The following is a 25,985-nucleotide window of genomic DNA, read 5'->3' as shown; positions in this document are numbered from 1 at the left end:
CCATGTTGATGGATGGGACCTGAAACAAACATCTAAGTAACTTTGCTTGGAATTTGCCTTAAGAGTCCACATGTTAGGTCATTGTTCCCACTGTGATGTACAGTATGTCAAAGTGTGCTTTTATTTGGAATGTAATATTTTGATTGACAACTGCTTCGAGTGAAATATTGAAAGTTACAGACTGATTTGGAGACTTCAGTACAGCTGAGGATCATTCCTTACTTTATATTGCACACGGATGGCTTAGAATTGATGATAAATTGATAATCCCGGTAGCTCTGAGCTACAGACGCTGCTTTTTAAGGCCTGTGTGAAAGGACCAATAAGACTACATTGTCAGAGGGTTGGAGCCGTAACTGGGTTTTTCAGACAGGGTGAAGTGCAGCAATGGACATTTGGGGAAAATTATTTTTCATAACATTAAATCATTCAAACATATTCTTGGAGACGCCCAAAATATGAGTATGAACCTGAACATGAACAGACTATGGCCCCCATAGGAACTGAGTTCATCATCGTTTTGCCTCATTCTCAACTAAGCTGTAAATCATAGGATCACCAAGAGGAGTTCTCTGCTTGTGAAGTTTTCAGCTGAATCAAACGACTAACATTTTCACCTCTGGCACTTTAATAAATCTGGAAAAAAAAGAACTAAAATGCCCCTCTAAATCACATTCTAGGCCATAACAGGCCAATTTCATACACAAAAACCACTGCAGCAAACAATCAACTGACTGTCAGGTGGAGTAAATACGAGCCACGGTGGATTTCAATGACAGGCAAACAGGCAAGCAGGTAAGCAAACAGATTAGCATCAGAAGAGTTTGACCTCAGCAGCAGGTGGGCCAGATGAAAAGTGGAGAGATGGATGGTCTACTCACACTGATCATTCTAAGAAAAATGAGAAAATCTTCAGGGGGAAAGACAGCACCATCTGTGGGCATGACTGAAGTGATGACTTATCCATTTTTCATTTGATGTACACATCCCCATATTTCAACCCGCTGACCAGCGTCACGTCACTGTTCCTTCCTGTTCCGTTATTGTGTGTTTGTGCAGAATCAGCTGCTTAAGTATACATTCCAAACAATCATATGTCAAGAACCAGAGTTCTGGTTGAGAAAAAAAACCCAATCTATAAACATAATAGGGTCTTCACCTGAAGTGCCTTCTGGCTCAGGCCCTAATACCCCATGGGAATAAAATAATTCCAGAGTCATGTGGGACCCACAGTAATATGAAGCATATTCATGGACACTGGATACCCACTGGCTTTGCTTATAATATAATATAATCTGTGTGTTTGTTATCTGTAATCTGTAGCTAAGTAGTGTGGCAGCATCATCAGCATTGTTTCTGATGAAGAACTGAGCATGTCAATCATGTCAGGCATGATCCTGAAACGGTTACCTATAAGAATCCTTCCAGCGCTATAGTAGCAATGCTTTTTACTAATATGGTATATTTATGGTTTTAAAATAAAACAAAAATATGACTGAGAGTAATATTCTGTTGCTTGCTTGTAGTAATTAGCCATTAGTTAAAAGCCATCAAAGACTGTTAGCCATCTGCAAGCAAAAAGGACTCCTGCAGCTGCTGTATCAAAACTTGTTTCAATCCATCCTCCTGTACTGTTCCACCTGCTTTTCAACATTTTATCTGTTCAAAAAAGACGGCCAAATTCACACGCATAACCACCACAGCTTCCAGATTAATCGGTCTCCCCAGACTAAACCTCAAAGATTTAAACAACAGGGCCATTAAAGGTTTTTCAACCTCAATAGAACAGGATATCCCATCATCCACTAAACACCCACCTTATCCCAGTCCCCTCAGGACGCAGATACAGGTCTCTGAGGTGCACAGGGGTTCACTTCGGGAAGAGTTTGATCCCTGCTGCCATAGCGGCCCTTAACAAAAGGCCTCACTGAACAGGCCAGAGTCTGGACTTTAAGTGTTAATACTGTTTTGTTTGTCTTCTAATGTGTGCTTTGTTTCTGTCCTGTTCAGTTCTTGTGCTGTGGTGGACATTGTATGGGAAATGAAGATGGTGCTAAGGAAAAGAATTTCCTCAAGGGGACAATAAAGTCTAAAGTCCAAGTCTAATTACTTTGTCCCTCTCCTTTTCCCTCAGTGATGTATATTTATGCTTATTATGTTTCCCTCTTCTGTTTTTATTACTGCTCTGTTCCTCTGAATCTCTATCCCTACACATTCACCAATTCATACATACACCCATTCACTTATGATAAAAAGCTGCTAAGCAATGTGTCAACCAACTTATCACGGACACTTTGTCAAGGTCTCTGGCGGAGCTGGAGATCCTAACCTTCCAAACCTTCCAAGTCCAATAATTTTACCCCTTTTTAGTCTACACCAATTTGTGAGGAAAATATATGAGATTTATAGCTATTGCTCTGGTGTTCATTAGAAATTTGCTAAATCTCAGCGTGTTAACTTTGGTTAACACCTGCAAATATGACATGTAAATCCTCTAAGACAACCAGAGGGTAAATGTTTAAACCAAAAAATGTAAAATCTGTTCACATCCAAGCAAAAACTTGAGGTGGACGGATCAGATGAAAGAGCTTAGCACCACACCAGCTCCAGGCTTGTGTTCTAGTTTTTGAGCTGTGTGCTGAGCTCCATCCAGGGAAATCTCTCATATTTGACTCTTACTGTATGTCTGGAGTCATGGAATCCAATCATTTCCTGTGTAGGAGAGGACAGAACTGTACCACTACTTGTTCTCACCCTGTTGAACAAAAGCTCTTCTTACACTCCTCTGCATCTTGTTACAGGAGTCTCTGGGTAATGCATGTCCTTGATTGTTTTAATCCTTGCTCAGATGTCAGTGTCCACCTTATGTTCCAGCCAGGAGCAGGGCCATAATGCAGTCAAGTTATTCTCCACTTCATAACTATAATATGGAAATTCACCTGTTGCTATGTTTTTTTCTTCTGTCTTTGGATGTAATAATTAGATAAGGCTTGGATTGAAATATCTTTTTTAGAGTGATTTAAAATGTCCACAGTGTCTTGGAAGAAAATACTGAGGAGGTTGAAGAGTGCCAATTTTACCTGAAGGTGCACAGCCAAACAATTGAGGAACAACAGTTCATTGCTGAGCAAAATACTTACGTTTTACAACCTGGAATTAAATACTGAAGCCAAAAGTCAGATTTTGTGCTCAAACCACACACATTCACATTCACATGAATGCACAAAGATGTTCAAACACACAGAAAGACACCCAACTCCTCACATCTCATAGCAACCACAGGGAAGAAAGAAAGTGTGTCTGTTCTTCTCAGCTAAGGGAGAAGGATTTCTCCCTGAAGACACAACGCCACTGATGGACTCCTTTCTCCTGTTGCTGCTTCAAATACATGCCAACATACACACTTGCATTCTGACACACACACACACACATGCACGTATGTACGCACGCACATGGGCGCACACATGCACACACACACAATGACCTCTTTCACATAGTCCCCATGGATTGTGAGATATTAATATGGACAAAGGGGCAAAAAAACAACAGTTTGTCTGCTCAGACTGTGTGTGTGTGTGTGTGTGTGTGTGTGTGTGTGAGTGTGTTTGTGGATGGGGGGGCTTATTGTTCTGTAATCTGCTCTTGGGATCCTTGGGGAAGTGGAATTGCAACACCTGATTATCTTGGAGCCTGAGTATCAACAAGGAAGGTCATTCTCCAGAGACAGCTTCAATCTCTTTCTACCGCATTCTCTTTTCTTTCAATTTCTCCCTTTTCTCCTTCCTTGATGTCTCTTGCTCATTCGCATTTATTTCCTTTTTGTTTAAGAACCCTCACACTTACACATTCCATTTTTGTCTCCTCCTTTCTTTCTGCATTCCTGTTGCGGTTTATTGTCCTGATGCCAGCTCATACTTTTCTTTGTCAATTACTCCTCCTCTCTCATGTCGTTACTTCTTCGATTCCTCCGCATCTCTTTTTATCATTCCATTTAAAAGGCATGGCGGTATGACAATGACTGCTGCTGGGACTTTTCCATTACTGAAATACTTCTCAAATCTCTCCTTCAATGTCATTCCCTCAGACAATTCCAAGTTGCTATCAGCAGACATAAAATGTCTTTGAACAGATGAGAAAGCTCTTGAAATGCATGTCCTCATGCATGTTTCATGTACGCAAAGCCACAGGAAAGCAGTTGATCAATAGCAAGTAAGCAAAGCACAGCAGCACAAGGCTGTGAACTATTGGTGTTATTTACCTACAGCAGAATTGCATTTCACTTTACCTCAGATTCAATTTGCAACTCCATTCTCACACACTTCTTTGCAACTTGGACACTTTGCCATCCTAAACCCATGTGCGCAGAGAGATTACATTGAAACACTGCAAGTGAGTGGCAGGTAGTCAACTGTTGTGGTGCTGCAGAAACAATAGCTGTTACACAGGCTCACCTTTTTTCTTTTAGTCATTACATTTAATCATCCTATGTGTTCAAGAAGTGCATTTTTCTGCAAAAGTCACAGCAATCTGTACTGTCAAATGACTTGATGGGATAATTTATAATTCAGCTGTGGACAGCTAGGTGGATTGGAAACTTTTCTACTACAGAACCAAGCACGCTTAGTATGATCTGCATGCCTCGCAAGGACCACAGAACTTGAAGTAAACACTGACATTTTCCAGTCTTGTTCATATACGTATGGCATCACATTTATCAGGCAGACACATTCCTCCAAAACAATTCATCGGCCCTCTCTACTCATTCACATTTGAAGCGATTTGGAATCAATTTTCTTCTTCTCGTCATATGTCACACAACCTAGACTGCACTTCCAGGCCACTGCGTCCCTGACTCACAACTGCCCAAATAAAAGTAGGTCAATTAGAACTGGAAAAAACAGTTGTTTGTTGGTTGCTTTCTGTTTATGTTTCCACGCCAGTGAATTATGTTTTCCGGTTGTCCATCTGATTCTTGTTAACGCAATATCTCAGCAATGCTGTGAGGGACTGGCTCAAATGTCCACTGGGAGCCAATGATAAACTGTACAGATTTTGACTGTCAAAAGTCAAGGTCACGTCACTTCATATGAATAGGATATCTCAGGAGTGCCTTGGGAAATCTCTTCAAATATAAAACAAACATGCACTAGAGCTCAAGGATGGACCAAAAACACGTTGCTGTCACTGTGACAGGCAAATATTGTGATGCTGTATTTTAATTTTAATTTCTGACTTCAATATTCAGTATGCAATTATGTAAGCCATCACTAAAGGTGAATAGGAAAAACAATTAAACTTTTACATACTAGAGCAGTGTTTCTCATATATAGGAAACGCTGCTCAGGTATCACAATAAAAACTGTGACACACTCTAATTCTATAGAATTAGAGTGTATCACAGTTTTTATGGTGGCAGCTGACAGAGCAGTGAAGACTAGACTGTATTTGGCACGAATTATACCATGCATGGTGTACTCCACAGTGTGTGCAAACTGTGCTGCTCTCTGTGACTTTGAGGCTGTAGCCAATGCTGCAAATCATATTGTTTATACATCTGTGTGTGGTGTAGGTCACTTCTATGGTGATGTATTACTGTGTTTTTGAAGAGGAAGTTACTACAATGCCCTGTCCATAGCTGTATGTAATATGTAGCTGAAATGAATGTGGAAGAATTGTAAAAGTACTGTTGCAAAATGTATCAGTCCCAGATTTTGTATTTATGAATAGATCTCCAGGATAGCTGCCTGGTGCTGCACGTCCTGTCAAAACAAGACACACTGGAGCTACCCAACATGCCACCTTAATCACCGTGATATAGTGACCATAACCAGCTGCGCTAATTAGGTCATTCATTAAGCTAATGAATGCCCTAATTAGGAAATGTTTCAAAGGCTGAACATAACTAATTGGTGGTATTAAAATGAGCTCCATGACCTAAAGTACAAAGGAGTTTATGGATTTTATTGCAAGTTGGCATCTCTCATTTAAATAAGATGCATTTTAAAGGTTCCTATGTTGAATATAGAGGCCCTACAAAAACCACAGCAGGCTCGGGTTCAGATGTGATCAAAGCAATGAGCAGGAACAATTAAGGTAAGTACCTCTCTCAAGTGATTGGGTACCAGACATATTGTAAGAGACACACATACAGTAAGACAGCTCCCTGGCCTTGCTGTCCAAGTATTTTGCCATTTGTCTAGCTGTGTGGCAGCTGCTTTGTAGAAGCTCCAGTTCTTGACAGCAGAACAGAATAGCCTCAAGGCACTAATCACTTTACTGGAGCACAGTGAGTGAGAGGGTCTACGCCTGTGGGAGATCCACTGAAGACAGGTTGCCAAGAATCACATTCACCAATCTTAAAGCACCTCATAACAAATAGTGTTTGAATTTTTAAATCAGAAAAACTTTTTTATTCATTTTTGTCTACTCTTTACTAACTTTCCCCCTGATTTTACTCTGCCAGTTCGCCTGAGCTGGCTTGGTCATTGCTCAACAAGGTAAAATCTTAAAGTTATATATCGCTAAGTTATGCACCTTTGCCTTATGGTACTACTCACTGTATTTTCACTGACAAATACAATTGTGCACCCTGTGAAAATTTCCTTGCATTGTGTCTGCATGGACAAAAATAGACAGAGCCTGAGCAAATCATTAAATGGTTGATTAAATTGTCCTAATTTGGCCCTCCACCAAATCAGGACAACTTCAACTGACACATTATAATTCAGAAAATATGTTATGGCGCCCCTGAAATGGTGTTGTAAAATAGCTTATCCAGCTCTGACTCAGTGATTCACAATAATCTTATGTGTGTGTGCGGCACAGCTGGGTAGACATCAGCAGAGTGATGCTGGGTCTCCAGGGTAAATTGCTAGTTTGTGAAATATTATTCAACACCTTTTTTGGGCTTTACCCTTTGGTGTTCATTTGAAATATCAAAGCCCCGTGTCACTCGTCCACTTTTCGAATACAACATGCAGCCACACCACGGTGACTTAAAGGGACAGAGTTGTTTCAACAGGAGATGTGTTTACTTATGAATTTATTTGGACAACCTATAGAGTGTCATCTTGTCCTTCTGCTCTGTGAAAATCCCCAGTCTCCTCCCTGAGGCTCAAGTGTGAGTTGCCACAAGCGTCTCTGCAGTACATAAAAGACTGCGATATAGGATATCCTTCAGCCTAAAGACATTCAATCATCAAATGTGTCTTTGAAACTCAGTGGTACAGAGAGGCTGGGGGGAGCAGAGAGGAGGGTTCTCTGAGCAGCCTTTGGGCTCTGCAGGCTGCTCGAGGCCTCAGATGGCAAAGCACAACAGTGGGTGGCAAGCTCACAGCAAAAGTCAAGTGTCTCCACGCTGTGAAAAATTCCTTCTGCATTTGTACCAGGCAATGCAGAGCTGTGAATCTCAGAGTTCTTGTCTTTAGGGGAGATTTTCCCAAGACAAAGTGGTGAACATCTGAATTGGATCAGCTCTGACATGTTGATGCCATTACAAGAAGATACAATAGGTCAAGAAACTCTACGGCCTAACGATTAAACTGATTGTTCAAAAAAGCAAAACACACAACTAAGACTCAACCCTTGTGGCTGAAGTACATTGTTTATGTTGATATTTAGAAGGAACATAACAACACTCTTGTACTTATTTTTCACCAACACATTTCCAGTTTAAGCTTTATTTTTCTCTCTAAACCAGGGGTCTCAAGATCAAAGCGATATTATGGGGTGGGCTCTCTGATGAATTATTGGCGGAAATGGAATATAATACTCAGAGATATGTTTTCATTAATTGATAGTCACCTGAAAATAAGAAACAGGAAATTATTAGCTAATAATGTACCATTTATATCCGTGTTGTGAGTCCTTCACTAAGACCTTTGTGATTCTGTTGCCAACAGTTTGCTCTGACTCATCCTGTTTCTTCTGTCCAGCTTGTCTTGTTTTTTTCATTGCAGAGTGCCTTCACACACCAAGTCCACATTTTCACTGATTATTGAGAATCCCAATTTTGAATTTTTTTCTGATATCTTGTAGACCAATCATTTCAATAGATTTGATGGATATTGACCAATGGTGATATTATCAAACAAGTTTTTATGATTTCTATATTGTGTCTTTAAAAAAATTGCAAAACAGTTGGAAAGCCTATAAATCATATATTATATGAACCAAGAAGTAGTGATGATACGACCAAAATCTTCTTTTACCAATGTAGTGCTATTATCGTGCATCATTTACACAGCAGAGTTGAGGTAGGGAAGAATTAGGAGATGCCTGTGAATGTAGTGAGCCATTGGCTACAGGAAGATCCTCTAGATCCCATCACTGCCATTGACAGCTTCAGGTAGGCAGGAATAAATCTGAGAGTAGGATTGCTGCATTTAATAACTAGAAGTGAGCCCATGGAGTGCCAAGACCACCAAGGTCCAGGAAGTATTTCCTGAGAAAAAAAATGAAAATGTTCCCTGACATTTTGTCGCGATCCCTGTCTTGTGTTTCCTGTTTTACTTTGTAGTCATGTCCTGTCTTCCTGTGCTCCTCCCCTGTGATTACCTCATGTGTCTCACCTGGTTGATTGCACCACCTGTGCCTCGTTTCCCTCGTGTATTTAACCTCTGTGTTTCCCCCTTGTGTTTGTTGGGTCATTGTCCTGTTTCTGCATGGAGTTGCTGCATAGTGCCGTTGCGGTCTTGTCGCCATGTGTCGTGTTGTTGCCATAGTCACGAGATGCCAGTCACAAGTCTCCAGTCAGGAGCCACCAGTCACAAGTCTCCAGTCACGAGCCGCCAGTCACAGGCATCCAGGTTTCCCTGGCCTCAAGTCTCATGTCTCAAGCCTCCAGTCTCTTTAATAAACCTCTTTTGTGCACCCTCCTTCCCCTCGTCTCCATTTGGGTCTATTTCCCCACACCTCAACCCCTGACACATTTTCATTTTCATGAAAATCAACATATTATAACCCACTGTATAAATAATTTTGAACATTACATATATGTTTGAAATAAGACCAGCGGTAATTCCTTCGCCATACAGAAGGTAGACTGGTCCCATCATTGAGGTGACCATGAAAGGCAGGACCCCAGCTTATTATTCATGATGAAACCCTGCTTGTGATTTAAGAGATGTCAGATCATAATACTGCATATGAGAGATAAGACAATTATACATTAAAGTGTTCGCTCACTTTAAAAAAAAATCATCATTTCTATTATTTACAATAGTACAAATGATGTTTCCACCAGGGCTGCACGGTGGTGCAGTGGTTAGCACTGTGGCCTGTCCTGTGGGTTCTCTCTGGTACTCCAGCTTCCTCCCACAGTCCAAAGACATGCAATTTGGGGACTAGGCTGATTGGATTCTCTAAATTGACTGTAGGTATGAATGTGAGTGTGAATGGTTGTTTGTCTCTGTATGTTGGCCCTGCGATGGACTGGCGACCTGTCCAGGGTGAACCCCGCCTCTCGCCCGTAGATGCTGGGATAGGCTCCAGCCACCCCCCCCCCCGCGACCCTCACTAGTAAGGAATAAGCGGAAGATGACGATGGATGGATGTTTCCACCAATGGTATACCATTATTAGTAATGAATTACATAAACCTATGTCAGAAATTCTCATCTCATACTGTATCAAAGTGCAGTCTGAGGTTGAACATATTTGGTTGTCCTGGGTGTTGACATTTAGACATGAAAGTGCAATCTCTCAGAGCTGCTGTGTGATCAGTTAAGTCCAGGCCGTCTCACCCGGCTCACGCAAGCTTGTGCAAGCAGAGAAAAGCCTGAGGGCAGAGCTTAGTCCTGGTCTGTAACTGTATGACCTGACAACAAGCAGTGAAAGTGCCAAACATCCAGATGATCTCAATATTTTTCCCATGACCCTAATGATAAACTTTCTTCACCAGAATGTATCCCTGCATGTGAGCTGAAACAGCTGCACGTGTTCCTGCTCTAGACAAGACTGCAGTTCTGTGACTGAAAGCCACCACGATGGGTCCAGGAGAGTTGAGGTAACAGAGAGTGAAACAGACAGATTCATCCACCGGTAAATCCCAGGTTCCAACAAGCTACCGTTGTTCCACCTGGCCTGTGCTGTGACAGGCATGAAGGAAGCGATGTATCACAACAAATCAATCAGTGTGCTATCACAGAAGCAGAGCAACATAACAAAACCAAACTCAGAAACCTGGGAGGTTGAAAAATTGACACGCCCAATGTTGCTTGATTGACACTGACAAATGTGTGCGCTACTGAATGCACCCCTCTGCCACCAATTGTAAAATACTAAACTTAGCAAAAAGTAGAGCTCTAATGCCGCTCTGTTTGCATGTTCTCCCCGTGCCTGTGTGGGTTCTCTCTGGTACTCAAGCTTCCTCCCACCATCCAAAGACATGCAAATGGGGACTAGGCTGATTGATACTCTAAATTGACCGTCGGTATGAAGTTGAGTGTGAATGGTTGTCTGTCTCTATGTGTTGGCCCTGCGATGGACCTGCAACCTGTCCAGGGTGAACCCCACCTCTCGCCTGTAGCCGCTGGGCTAGGCTCCAGCCCCCCTGTGACCCTTAACAGGATAAGTGGAAGAAAATGAATGGATGGATGGATGGAATTTATATGTAAAGTTATGCATTCATTCTTGACCTTGGGTTTATTTAGAGAATTTGTGGTTTCCAAGTCTGCCCTTGTGTGCAAAAGTCTGTGTGGACTGTATACTATGAAATACTGTATACGTGAGTACATGTCTGTCAGTGAAATACTAAGAGGAACCAGTGCATGTATCCATATCTACCACTCCTTCTTTTACTTTATCCATGTCTGCAATTTCCATTTTAGGACTTTTATAATGTTTCATCAGTTGATGCTTGAATTTTTGGGAACTCCAGAAACAGGTGGTTAGTGGATCTGAAGGGAAGATTCTTTGTTTTTGTCTTTAGTCAAATGGTTTTGCTATATTTGAAGGTATTTTTAGAGTTTAGAATGTCTTCATTTCATAGTTTGTCAACTGCAAAGAACTGACACCCCAGAGGGTGATATGAGGCATCAGGCAAAGAGATCTTAGCATCCCATGCAAGGAAATATAATTACTGCTTCACCAAACACAATTCCTGAAGGGTTCAATGTGATTTTTTTTTTTAACCTAACAGCAAAAAGAAAAGCTTAAAGAAAGCAGACAGCACCAAAGGCCAATTTTTTGCTCACATCATTTTCAGATTCAGGCTCCAGAGGTGACTAGAGACCAGAGGCAGAGTTACGTCATGGTTCATTTCTAGTCTTATAGACTCCTTTTCGGTCTGAAAAATAAAAAAATAATGAAAAAAAATCTTCAGGACAATGGCAGAGCATGAGTTCTGCCGGCAAATGTCACTTTCTGTCCCTCTGATGGAGCGCTCATTCACTGCTGTGAGGACGCTGTTTGGATTTCATGATGTATTTCAAGCTGTCCCATCAGCAGGGTGGTTCATATCTATTGTCAGATTCTTATTGCTTTTACACTCTAGCTGAAGAAGGTAGTCTTAAGAACAAGGGGATAGGAGGGTGTGTATGTGGTTTATTTCTGGATGCAGTGAATGCACATCTCTATCACATCGCTGTGGAGTAGCAACTAAAGCCACATGAGAACATGCTCGTCGGAGCTCTCTACTTGACATTGAATTACATCAAAATGGATCCTAATACCAGGTGTATACAGGACCTGAATCATTTCCACTGCCACAAACACAACTTTAGCCCAGGTTACACTCCTCACATGAGCAATGTATAGGTTTTGAAACTATTAAAAAATGTTCACACCCTTTTCTCACTACATTTTTGTCATGTTACTGTTTGATTCCACACTGAAATAAAAGACAATAATTACACAGAGGTATTTGGATTAAACAATACACTTGCATAGAGCAATGATCTTCAAAAGCAATGAAAGCCTTTCCATACATTACCACTGGGGAAAAGAAAACAAGAGGTTGATGCAAACAAGTAAAGGCTGACACGTTTCTCTTCCCTTGTTTCCAGTGTTTGTGCTGAGCTAAACCGGTATTCCATCCTTCTCATCTAATTAATGCCTTTTCAAAACCACCTAACAATTGTTTTAAATTGACATTTCACTCTCTCACTTCCTGACCTGCTGCCACACCTCACAGCGTACCGTACCCTTTGGGGCAAGTTATTATTTGTACTCCTCTATCCCAGCTGTGCTGTGCTTGGTCCTTTCTAGCAGAATGTTAACGCATCAGAAACCAAGTGTATTTCATATAATCTATTGTCATGGGGTGCACACCTGAACAATTAAGCCTGACCTTTGGTGTCTTATACACAACATACCGCTCGAAGAAAATTTGCTCTTGATCAAAAATCTCAGAATAATTGTTCACTGAACCAATCTGTATCCTTATCCTTAAGTAGTTTATACAGCAGACCTGCCCCCCCTTACCCTCACCTACTCATGCATTTGAAAGTTAAGCTTCCTTCTAAACCCTTCCTTTTGTCTGATGCTTCTTTCTCCACTAGTGTGACCATCAATATTTTTTGTCCCCTGTAACCAATCCAGTACTTGAGAAACACTACTTTAAACTGACACCAAATGTGTCAGGCATTTCCTGCAGGCCCTGATGACAACTTTATGAGGCTTACAGCCTGTGATAGTCTCCCCAAAGCCTCGCTGGAGAAATTGAGCTGTTGGGCAGCGCGAAGCAAAGTATCCCTGCGGTGTCATAATGCAGCCTCAGGGAAATACAATGTTGGATTTTGAAGACTGAGTGACGGTGGCAGCTTCACTAAGTGTTGCTTCCTTGTGAGACACGTGAAAGGCTCCATTCGTCTGTAGCATGTCCTCTCGTGTAATTAACGACATGAATTCAGCCAAGTTAAAAAAAAGGGAGACCTTGTGTGTATGTGCATTAAGACAGAGATGCACACACTCTGGTCTCTGCACATTATACAAACATATTCTTACACACCTTCTGCTTTGGGGATGAAATAAGTGAATGCACGAGTGGTTGAGTAAGCAGCCTGCCTTTCTCTGTGAGGGATTTGAAGGTGTGTGTGTGTGTGTGTGTGTGTGTGTGTGTGCGTGTGTGTTTCAGTACTAGTGTATATTTCTAGTTATTATTTAGAAGCCTTGGTAATGTACAGACTGGTGGTAAGTGTCCTGCAGATGGCATGGTTACCAAAACCAAAAGCTAAGGCACCAGCATTTTTGTTCAGTAATTAGTTTCTCTTTTAGTGCCAATATGAAACAGAACAGATCTTGGTAGCACAATGGGTTGAAGTGTGAAGAAAAGCAAAGTACAACTGGTGGCTGCTTCTGTGGTGCTTCTGCTACTTTGCATAAAGTTAAACTTGATCATTGATCAAGTTTTGAGTTTAGCTGCCTGCTGCTGCTACAACGTCTGAAGATCTGTGTCACCTGCAGCGGTTTGAAAAAGAATGCTGCTGCTATTATTGCTCAAGAATCTTTGGTATTAGAGCACGGTAAGATGCTTGGTGAGGTTGGTGGAGACCAGAGCTGCCACAATTCGTCAAAGTAATTAATCACGTAGATGCTGAAAACGTGCTGACGATTGTCTACATGGTGATATAAGTGCCAGGTCAGCTGCATCCTCAATTCCTTTTCATCACATTTTTGCAAAACATTTAAGTTATTCAAATATCAGTTGAAAACTCTAAAATTATTTGAACCCTCATGTGATAATCGTTCTCTCTGGGTACTCTGGCTTCCCCCAACAGTCCAAAGACATGCAAATGGGGACTAGGCTATTTGGATACTCCTGAGTGTGAATGGTTGTCTGTCTTTATGTGTTGGCCCTGTGATGGATTGGCGACCTGTCCAGGGTGAACACCACCTCTCACTGCTGCTGGGATAGGCTCCAGCCGCCCGCGCCCGCCCCCCCCCCCCCCCCCGCCACCCTTAACAGGATAAGCTGTAGAAAATGGATGGATGGATGTGATATTTGATGCATACCAGAATCTATGGTGTTATTGTTTGTGCTTGTAAATAAAAGTTCAACATCATTAGAAAAGTAAGACCTGTCTTTTTCTTTTTGCACAATGCTGCTTATAGTGTTGCCTCTCTTGTTGTAAGTTACCTTATGACAGAATGACTATGAAGTTTTAGAAGGACACTCAGCATCTGTGACCCTATCCTGACTTCCACACATCATTGCTCCTAAATGAGCTTCAATTGAAAAAGGCCTTAATGGCTATGAGACACATCCCTGGAGAATCCAAGTGCGGTTGAGTTTCAATTTTGTCAGTGCAAGAAAGTCTCAAACTAAAGTCTTGGCTTTGAGTGTTTTTATTCATTTAAAGTTTGTTAGTTTAATCCAGTCAGAAGAGTTTAATTGTCAAACGTCAATACTGTACCATGTCATTGTTTAAACTTCAGCTAAACCTCAGTTGGCTGAGGGCATGTAGACTTAAGCACACAGTGTGTGCACTCCTGCTGTGTTCTTTTGACTGTGTGCAGAATTTTTTTAAATAAACACAGGACGAATCAGCAACACGAGCAGCATGCGCCTATCGAGGAATGGGAGCCTGAAGGGCTTCCCTTTTACAGTGCACAATTAATAATGATTCTCCATCAGCAAAGGATATAGGTGATATCATCTGAGCACACAAACAATGCAACAAGCTATCCTATCAGCTGTAAACTTTAAATAAACATTATAACGGGCATCTATAAACATTACAGTTATCATCATAGCGATGTAGAAGCGCATCGCTGACCTGTAGTATATTGTAGTGTTGCTATCTACAGCTATGACAACATAGCATCAGTAAATACAGTGATGTGTCACAATCAGAGGATGATGTGGATGGGATACTACACAAGAATGCAGAGTTTTAACTCCAACCTTTGTTAATAGATAGAGAGCCCTAAATCAGACTCTTAACGAGTCGAAGCCCAATAATCCACAGGCTATACACGAGGTCCTGCAACTTTGGTCATTGTCCCCCAAGGTTGCTCATAGCTAATGGAGGACTTAAATGGCACTGGTGATGACGATGGTGATCATACAGGTCCCAGTTCCAGTCCAGGCCATCTCAGGCAATTTTTATGGAGCTGAATGTTATTCCCACGTGTATGAGGGTTTCCTCTTGGTGCTCTGGTTCTCCCCACCATCTACGACCTGTATTTAATTCAATTACTTCTGTCTGTGCTTCTGACCTAGGTGCTGGCAGAAAATCTGGAGTTGGTCCCTGAGCACTGCATGTGGCCACTCACTGCTCCATAGAGGATGGATTAAATGCAGAAGGCATTTTTTTACTCCATGTGACAATAAGGGACTTCTTCTTCTTATAGGCTATATTTTAACCAATGCTGTATAGATTAATGCATCTCAATTGTCAGGAACCATTTTCATCCCAAGACACAAACCTGTAAATGCCTGAAGACTCTATTAAGGCATGTTTTTATCCCCAGAACACAAGCAGTAATTGTCTCGATGTCGTGCTCCTTCTGTCTCAATTTATATGTGAACTATACTGCAGTATTAGGAACAGTGAATGATAGGCTGCAGTAGGACTCTGACTAAGCACTCACCCATGCAGCTGATCCTACTGCTGCTGGAAGAAGTCAGTGCGCTATTTGGCCCCACCCACAAACATGGGACGAGGGTTAATAAACAGATGAATAATACAAAGTGTTTTTTTTATATTGTTAATTAGTCAAAATAAGAAATTCTTAACTTATGTAATTCTTGATTAAGGAAATTAACTCTTTTTCTCTTTCACTATTAGTGGTGCACATGCTGAATTCTCTGAAGTGGCCATCCCACAGTCCGACCTATGCGTCATTGTAGCTTGATAATACCTCTACCTAATTCATTTCAGAAGTGTTTCACACCCCACTAATGCTTTTAAAAAGTATGACACATATCTGTATTTCTTGTGGACATCAGTTTTAGTCAGATGGACGTGTTCATCGAAATCATGTATACCTTTTATATTACCATATCCCACACTTTGATGTGTTAATTAATAGAGGTCATCCTTTGCACTTACCATTCATCATCCTCGACATCACAATTCAACACATAATTAGAAATGCACACAGACAGCTCCATCACGTATTGTAAGGTGTGCCTCTCACTACAGGTCTTTGTGGAATATCACCAAGGTTTATTCAATAAATCTTTGCTTAGTTCTTTTAGAGTTTACAGCAAGCCTCTGTCAGGAGGTCCACTTAGGGCCATGAGCAGAACCCCGCTGAGCATGGACTGGAGTTGGTCAGATCCATATACCTGGAAATACCTCCAATAATGTTGGCTAAAAAAGCTTTTAAAGAGTACTAAATTGCCTCGGTTACTTATACAACTCAGAAAATTACTGTAGACTTTCAGGAATCTGTAGCTGTGTGGTTGAATGACATTAAAGATGAAAATGACATAGGCTGCACTCTGCTCACAGTAACACATTTTTATCAAAGGAACAATGTTGTTTCAACATTTCAAAATTCCTAAATCTAATCCAGACAAAAGCAAATTAAGGTTGATATAGTTGTAGTGTTATATGTCATAATTGTGCATCAAATGAGCAACAGAGGTCTGATGTGCAGCTCCTTGGAAATGTTACAACGCTTCATGTCGACACAGGTTGCTACTGTCTGTTCCCCCTTGTAACACCTGGACTCCTTTTGGTATATTACTTGGCATTCAACTTTTAGGAGCTAAAACTCAGAATTCAGCAGACACAAGAAACAGGCTGGAGACTCAGAGATGGCTTACGCTGGACACTTCACTGGATATCCAGTACAGATGTACAAGATTCACTGGATATGAGGTTGAGTCAGCTCCCCCAGAACATCCGAGTTCTACCCCTCGTAAGCAGTCATACTAGTAATGTCGGGCACTACCCAGTAATACCTACAGTAATTGGAACATCCTGAACAAATGTGACCTTTCATATCGTCTAAATACATCTATGCATTTGGACGACACTGGCATCGAAAGTGTCAGCTTTACTATCAGTGTGCGCTCTAACAACAAACTTATAAAAGAATTATAGAAGACACAATAGACTCCCAGACCCAGGTCAAGGCCTGAGGGTCGGATCAGCTCTTAACCTTACAGACGAATGACAAGGATGAAGACCAAGGAAGTTCAAACAGAGGATACCAGATGAAATTCCTTTTCACCTTTCAGCCGCCATTGTTAAAAATACACAAAGGCCCTCAACATAGCAGCATCAAAGCTCCCTTTCCAACCAGCGTTTTGCAGTGGAATTGCAGCAAAACACGATCAGGACACTGCAGAAGAACAAATGCTCATTTGTACTGCTAATATTTGAGCTACAGTATAGACCCAATGCACAACTATAAATCAAAATTTGGGAAGTCTGACACTGACATGATGATCATATACCATAAATTCCGGACGATAGAGCGCACCGTTATATAAGCCGCAGATGCTTATTTTAGGGAAAAAAATCAACTTTGTACACGTATAAGCTGCACTGGTAAATAAGCTGCGGTGCATGGTGGAAACACCTCGGCTGCCCGTTCTCGCGTGTTGACCCAGTCTTCCAGAGCGTTTTCAAGTCTGGGCCATCTGCTATTATGACCTCTGAGAGCTTTTGTCATCTTTTTGCATGGGGTCAGTTCGTCATGTTGCCGCCTCCAGCGTCTCACCATCGATTTGTTTATGCCAAACTTACGTGCTGCAGCTCTATTTCCATCTGCCACCGCCAGATTGATTGCCTTTAACTTGAAAGCTGCATCATAAGCATTCCTTCTTCTGCTCTCCATCTTGAGGGTGAGTACAAATGACTGAAAATATCGTGTGATGCTGTCTGTGTAGGTTCTCATTCATCCAGGTCATCGTAGATCGAAGCGAAGTAAAATCTGGTCAACTGGACGTAAGTTTATCTTGTCCTGGTAGTCAGTTGTGTCATTTACATCTTGCCGAACACTATGGGAAGGACATCCTTAGTGTGGTGCGGGAATGCGAAAGGACTGCAAGGAAAATCGCAGACTACAGGAACCATCTATGTTTCAACCTCCGTTGCCGCCAACACAACCTCATTCCCACTAGCCTACTACTAGGATCCACCGTGAGGGGCCACAGGGCCAGCAAGATTTTGGAACGGGCCCAAAATCAGCTTCTCAACGAGAGAGTGAGACAGGTCCATTTCACCATCGAGGGACTAAAGAGCAAGCTAGATCACCTTAATCAAGAGTTAACGCCATTTTTGCCACCCGCCATCTTGGACAAGGTCACCTCCTTCGTTTGGACAGCCCAACTATCTCAACATCAGAAGAGCAAGGAGAGGCAGAAAAGGAAATTCGCGCGCCTCCAGTCTCGCCTCGACCGGGAACGAGAAGCAGAAGGCCCAACCCCAGCGGACTCACAGGACAGGTGGATAAGGAACTTATCGAACAGGGAGCTCACCAGTCCTGAGAAACGCGTCCTTGCCAAAGGAATGAACTTTGCTGTCACCCCGAAACATCTCCCGACTGTGGACCTCATCACTGCCACAGAATCCGCCGTCAAGAAGAACAACCTCTCCACCACAGAAGCAGATGACCTACGACTCAAGGTCACAGCGGCCCTCTCCGAAGCGAAGGTCCCCTCTGCCAACCTCTCGGTCCAGGAAAGGAAGGCCTTGAATGCACTGAGCAAAGATGAGAACATCACCATCCTTCCGGCTGACAAAGGAAGATGCACGGTGGTCCTTGACACAACTGACTACCAGGACAAGATCAGTTCTCTTCTCAGTGACATTCACACATATGAGACCTTAAAACGCGACCCCACCAGCAGCTATAAGAAGAAAGTGGTGGAACACCTACAGAAGCTGCAAAAGGGGGAAATCATCAACCGCTTGGAGTATCACCGCCTGTACCCCGGAGACGCAGTTCCATGGATTTACGGCCTCCCCAAAATCCACAAGGAAGGTGCCCCGCTCCGACCCATTGTCAGCAGCATAAACTCCGTGACGTACAACATCGCCAAACACGTCGCCACCATCTTAGCCCCCTTGGTAGGAAAAATGTATTATGTCTTTATCATTAAAAGTACTAAAAAAACACATTTATATTAATTCTGCTCTGCTTAAATTTAGTATGTTAGTTCCTAGCATAATATACAATTGATTGATCACATGTTAAAACGATGTTAGAATGATATATGTCACCTGGAAGGCCAACTTGCCGAGCAAAGATTAATATAGTGCATACATGTATTCCTATGTAGATCATAGGAATATAGATCTATAAATCAATGTAGTAGATGAAGCGCTACACCCCTAGTAGCAAAACAACTCTGCTTCTCCATTTCCAGAGAAGTCAATGAAAGTGCATTTGGCTTCACCCTGTTAGCTCAGAGAACACTTGGCTGATGCCTTTTCAAATTTCTCCTGTAGTATAGATAGGTGGTTCCTCACTCTTGCCCAGGGAATTAAAGGTGGAGGAAACAGAAAAAAAACAGAGACTCAACCTATTAACCAATTATACTAACTTTTAACTAGCCTTAACAATCTCAAACAAGTGATGGAGATGGGCTCCCTTGAAACATAATTTAGTGATGTGCATCCTGCTGTCTGAACAATGGAACAGTAGGCAGGAGGTGCAACAAGCCATCATGCTCCCATCTGAAGAAAGTGACACTGCTGAAATTGTGGGTGTCACACCTCCTTCATCTGACAGACTGAAACAAGACCATAGAGGTGGATTTGTCAACATATTGTTACACCTTCCATGGCACCTTTCCATTTTCCTTTTGATTTTCACAGGTATAAGGGTGCAGATGCTTGCACAGAACGGGAGTCCTTAAACATGCACAGGAGTAGAAGTCTTCCTTGATTAAATCCGTAACTCCTTAACCTCTTGAGATGATCTGTCAATCCACTTGCATCAGTGTTTTGTTTCTTTACGGTCTGTCTCACTAAATTGCATTTTATCAAATCATCTTCAGGCATCACATAGAGATCCGGTGGGGAAAAAAAAAAGAACGAGCACAAAGCCCCCAAAAAAAGAAGCGGTCCTTTGTACCTGTTTGTTACTGTGTCATGGCAGCCTGAAATGAATGATGTCTGAACATTCACAGTGACACAGGCAGGTGGTGGCATCAACTGCAGATCTACCACCACTACATTTCTGATGACATGACAGACATGCAAGTTATACAATGCAATACACACAAACACACAGTTCCAGATGCCAACCCTTCACCATGCACACTCCTCCTCCTCAGCAGACTGTCAACATGGATCAACTTGCACTGACTCATAAAAAAGACTTCTAAAAATAAGACTTGGCAGGATAGAAACAAACAATGCAGAACATGGATCAAATCATCACGTGTGAAGATGCAGATCCTCTGATGATGCAAAACAACACAATGGTCAAGAACTCAGTACATTTTTCAAGAAACAATATTCTTCTGCTAATGATCACGTGTATGGCACATTAGGAGGAACTGAGTCTCTTGCTCACCAGTAGTCAGGAAAGTAATACAGCACCAACCAGGGCAGCCATCTGATACCTTCTGCAGAGCCAGGATGTCTCATTTCTCCTCAGCTTTCTCGACATAAACTCTACCCTTAAACTGAATTTGAACATATGGAGCCACACTAAATAACATGTCAGTGAATGTTCATCCAGATCAACACAGAAGGGAAAAAGCCACAAAAGTCTGTGTAAATATTATTTTTTTCCAATGACAGCGGTGTTGTACGTCAGCCAATCATAGCTTATTTAATCAAGCTCTATACGGGCAACTAAATTTGGCCAATTTAGCAGTGGTTAATCTCTCCTTTTATATGCTTGAGACTAAACATACTTGACCAAAGCTACTAACTAGTTTGACAGATTTGTGAATTGGCTGCTGCTACATGGAAACAGCAAATGGTGTTAATACCAGTAGGAAACTGATCAATTCAGATATATGGACTGGTTCTTGCAGCCAACAGGGCAACCTTAGTTAGCTACAAGTTACACACTGCCAAATTAAATACTTTCAAATGAATACAAGTATTATGAGGAAAATTATACTATTAAATGAAAACCATTGAAAGGAGGAGTTTTAATTCACCATTTCAAGCCATGAAAACTATACGAGCCTACTTAAGCCGAACCTGGATACATGCAAGTGGTGTATGTATTGATAAAGTACGACAAATAAGCAAAACCATCAATGAGTCATAACACAACCGTATTGTGACATCTTTATGAGCATACTGCAGTCATCACTTTGAGTGTCCCAACAAACTGGAGGGAAAACTGTTAATGGGTTTTATTTAGGTTTTGTGACATGAACTTTTTCAAATTGTACACTAAAAAGAAAAAAAAAAACGCCTGAATAGTACAACATAGTAAATAGAAATGTTGGGATGAACTATCAGCAGGGTTAGAGCCATTATCATGAGATATTGACCAAACTACATGAACGTGAGCCTTGTGGGAGTCTGACACTCATTACACCAGAGTATGCAGCAAACATTATATGTGTCAGCCCTTATATTAGAGATTGTTTTCCCTTCAGACAGGCATGGATTTCACAGTAGCATTGATCTATGTCTTCTGTGGATAAACTGTGGTTATTTATTATTCATAAGTAGAAGAACAAAGGGAGCTTGAGTGTTAATAGTATGCTCATATCATTCAATCATGAACAACCCAGTGAGTCAGTCTGCCTCCAGTTCAATGCTAATAAAAATTGTCTTTGAGAAAAGTTTGTTGTTGTTTTTTTTTTTTTTAATCAAAGTGGCTTTTGCAACCTGCATGTCAACACTACAGCTTGGTCTTTTTGAATCAGTGAAAAAGCATAAACACATTAACACATCGGCCCCAGGCTGATAATGTAATGTGGCTCTGGCTCCAAGGATTGAGCAGCAGGAAGGAGAAGAGTGTGCCAAGCACTTGAGAGGCTAAATTTACTCACCCGCTGTAACCCCAAAGCACATTCTATTAGCACTTCAACAGTTCAGCACACCATCCGACTGCTGTTCTCTGTGTTATTGATGAGCATGTTTTGGTATCATAGACTATCAGCATCTCTGCAAAATAGGAGACTGCACTTTGAATCATTAAGTAACGACTGGAAAATGTTGGTAGTGAGGGGTTTGTGTGTGTGTAGCCTCGTATCTGAATGTTTACCACTCCGAACACAACATTGTATTAGTATCTGTCTGGATAACTGGATCACTAAAAAAAACCTCAACATTCCCCATGGAGAGAAGGACCAAAATACCTCCTGCTGTAGCCTGACCCAATGACCCAACAGGTACCTTTGATCGCATTTTACATTTGTATGTGCTGGTAGATTTTGAAAATAAATATTTGGTTCAACAAAAGTGATGACATTTACTGTACACTGATGTATGGAAAGATACATTGTCCATTTTTCAGTTCAGATCTGGTTCCAGAATTTGGAGAGGAAAATTGCTCTTTAGGAATTTGTGATAATTGTGTACACGAAAGGAATTATTGCTCCTTTTTGCTAAACTTCCACGCCGATAGAAGCTTGGTGGTACGGATTTCCCTGGATTAAGAAGGCATCAAAGTAGGCTGCCCGTTACTTACTGATGGCATTGAGTTTACTCCTTTACATTAGCACTTGGTGATGAGTAAACAACAGTCATGACTGTCATACGCTCCCAGCACCAAGATTTCACAAGAGCACATGCAGAGTAAAGTATAAAATGTACCTCCACATCAAAGTATATTATGTTTTAATTTAAACAGCCAGGCTCCTCCCCATTGGCAGACTTAGACAAAAAAAAATACACACACGCCCCAGTTTGTTATTAATTAGTAGTAGCAGTGAGCCTGACTTCATCCTCCTGTTCCAGATTCTCCTGTGAATCCACTCCCATTCATTTTACACACGTTTACTTCACCAGATCAGAACAGCACACACAGAGTATGACCTGTTTCCCAGACAGTTTTTTTTAAGCTGCTGACCACCGAAACAGCCAATTTTCATTCAAAGCCCCCAGTGCTATCTGTGGTTATTAGACTGATTGCCAAAAACAAATCTTGTCAAAGGTAGTGAAAGAGTTAACATATATACCTTTGACTTTGGGAAAGGCCAATGTAGATTTTATCTTTTCATGAGAGGGACCATGGAATTGGGATTTCTATATCTTTCTGTAACATCAGTCTGAAAGCACAGCTTAATGAGTTTCTTCATCTAATCGGCTGAAGTTAGCATGATAGAGAGTGAGAGGTGGTTCATGCATTCAGAACGTGACTAAGAGATCTGATGCGTTAGGTTACATTTACAGACATTTGAAATGTTTCCCCTGCACACCATCAGTCCATCCTCTCTTATTAGGAGCATCCATCAACTTGCATGTTCACATCAAGCTCATCTGAAAGAGAAAATTCATACTGGACCGACAGTCTTTCTCAGAGATGTTGGATAAGTTACTGCCTTGTCTTTCCCAGCAATGGCATCCACTAAATATGTAGGCGTTGTGGTGCTAATCATCTCAGCACTCCACTAGTTTCATTTCGTAAATACAGTACTGGCCCATTTAGCTGAGGAAAAAGGAAGAATTTGGGGGGTGGGGGGGGGGTGGGAGGGTAACTATTACTCCTGCATCCTTGAAGCATTTCATAAATCAACAAAACCATTCATCCATTAAAGGTAAACAATCCATCTTGTCTTGTGTCTTGAGAAAGATGTCAGCTCTGGCACAAATAGTGTTGTCAGTCAAGGACGCTTCATCTAATCTGATTTTGGAATTGGGGTTTGTCTTCACTGGCCAGGAAGGACTGGAAATGGGTCAATGATGCAAATACAAATAGCACATTAAAATAGGACACTGGCTACTTTTAGACATCATTTGGGTTTTTTTTTTCTTAATTAAATGATTAATAATGAATTTAAAAAGTTATCAATAAAAGATGAGTTGATGTCCGAAAATTAAATTCAAAATTATATTTAACAAGAAAGGCACTAAACCTCTGGAACTGTTCAAATAAATTAATTATTTTGACAACAGTTGGATATTTTTCGTGTGTGCAGTTGATAACAAATAAAAAAAATGTGAACATCTGCAGGGACTTAGGTTCGTGATGTCAGCTCAAATGTCGTGTAGAGGCTGATGGTGAAACCCTCATCTAAATCTGCTTGACGACGACATAAAACTTTCACCACAATAACATCGGGCTGTGCTGACCTTTGATGTGTTCGTTGACGACGCTCTCCAGCCTGTCCAGCCTCTCGATAATCCTCAGTGTCTCACCCTTATTATCTTCCTCCAACTTTCTCTCCGCCTCGCCGCCGCCGCTCTCCGCAACTTTGGGACCGCTGTTAGCCACATAGTTGGTGATCCAGCCGACGTATAGGAGACACACGATGTTGGTCATGCCGCTCAGGATCACACATGTCGACACCAAAGTTTTAGTTCTCCGTGTGCACAGCATCGCGACATGCCTCCATGAGCTTATTCCTCTTGTTTCCGAACCCGCAGGCAGGTGTCTTAAGAAGGAGACGCACTCTGGAGATGATGCCGAGTCAGTCTACGCTGTCAGATTCCAGCTGAGGCATCGTTCAATCCCCCTCTTAAAGATTTACCCTGCTGTAATAATAGTATTCCAGATAATAATACTCAGAGGTAGAGTCCCCGCTGAGCAGCCGGCGAGTCAAGCTGCGCTCAGCCGCTGTAAAGCTGTCAGACGCTGCAACCCCCCCCCCCCCGCCCCGTCCTCATCAAGCCAATAGCAGGGAAGGGGGCGGGCCCTGCTCTCCTCCGACTCCCTCCTTCACAGTGGGAGAACAGAGAGACCAGGGGATAGGGAGAGGGGGCAATGAGCGGAGACTGATGTGCATTGATCCACGAGGTGAGTCGTAGACTACCAATACATAAAAAAATTATTGATACTCTAAAAGTTCACCTGCTGTATAAGAAACTGTGTAACTGCTGAGTACCACAAAACCATAAGGAAGTACATTTACATGATCTTAGAAAAAGTCCAATTATTGTCTTGAACTGAAACTGGACTTCTGAGTTTTAAAAGAATTGGCAAAATCACTGATTACTTTGAATGATTAATTACAGAAAAAAATACTGAATTGATAAAATGACAGAAAAGGAGAGCTCTACACAGAGCTCATGACCATAGGTGAGGGTTGGAATGTAAATTGACTGATAAATTGAGAGCTTTGCCTTTTGGCTAAACTCCTTCTTTACCACAATGGACAGGTTTAGCACACGCATCACTGCGGATGCCACCCCAAACCGCCTGTCAATCTCCCGCTCCATACTACTGGAGGCAGGACCTCCTCACAAACCCCGAGTGGGCAGGCCACCTTTTTCTGGCTGAGGACCATGGCCTCAGACTTGGGGGTTCTGATTCTCATCCCTGCCGCTTCACATTCGGCCCTTTTTGTAGGACCAGTCTGTCTTAGGTGACCCTAGCAGGGGCAAAATGCCGCTGACAGCATAGCTCCTAGGGTCCTCAGGGCACTCAAACTCCTCCACCACGATAAGGTGACGGTTCCAGGAGGAGATGGATGGATGGTATATATCCGTATTGTGAATACCGTATTAGCATTAGCATCAGCATTCTGTTTACTCCCATACAATTTCTCATATTATGCTGGATTCGATTCCTTGATTTGAACTTGTAGATGTGATTATTGGTAGCTAGCTGTTGTTATTGTTTGCCATCCTCCTTCCGGTCTGTTAATGTCCCCATCTGTCCATCATTCTCTCCTGCTTTCTCCCCCTCTCTCTCTGTTCCTCTCTTTCCTTCTGTTTATCTGTCTTTCTCCATTATCAGTCTTTGTCTCTGCCCCACCCTTCTGCTCTCTTTCCCCCCAACCAGTCAAAGTAGATGTCCGTTCCCAATGAGATTTGATCTGCTCGATGTTCCTGCCTCATAAAAAGAAGGTTCTCGTCACCACTGTTGCAGGATGTGCTTGCTCATGGAGAATTGCTGGGTGTAGATTCATTGAAGGAGTGTGGTACCAGACCTGCTCTAGCTGTAAAGTGTCATGAGATAACTTTTGTTGTGATTTGGTGCTATACAAATAAAACTGACTTG

At 41.9% G+C, this 25,985-nt stretch overlaps 1 protein-coding gene across 3 annotated transcripts in view; it reads right to left on the bottom strand.

Annotated features, from left to right (window-relative positions):
• Nucleotides 1-24,591, bottom strand: part of LOC147258400 (polypeptide N-acetylgalactosaminyltransferase 18-like) — a 196,271-nt gene extending 171,680 nt beyond the window's left edge. For all 3 annotated transcript variants that reach the window (XM_086208252.1, XM_086208253.1, XM_086208254.1), the window contains exon 1: nt 24,116-24,591. In XM_086208252.1, coding sequence (XP_086064378.1) covers nt 24,116-24,362 — 247 coding nt within the window. In that variant the 5' untranslated portion in view covers nt 24,363-24,591. The remainder of the gene's footprint in view (nt 1-24,115) is intronic.
• Nucleotides 24,592-25,985: the final 1,394 nt, after the last annotated feature.

The sequence above is a fragment of the Aulostomus chinensis genome, chromosome 7 (assembly GCF_037954235.1).
Source record: "Aulostomus chinensis isolate RoL2024-O1b breed Wild chromosome 7, RoL_Achi_v1.0, whole genome shotgun sequence".
Classification (NCBI taxonomy): Eukaryota; Metazoa; Chordata; class Actinopteri; order Syngnathiformes; family Aulostomidae; genus Aulostomus; species Aulostomus chinensis.
This window is presented reverse-complemented; position numbering and strand designations above follow the sequence as displayed.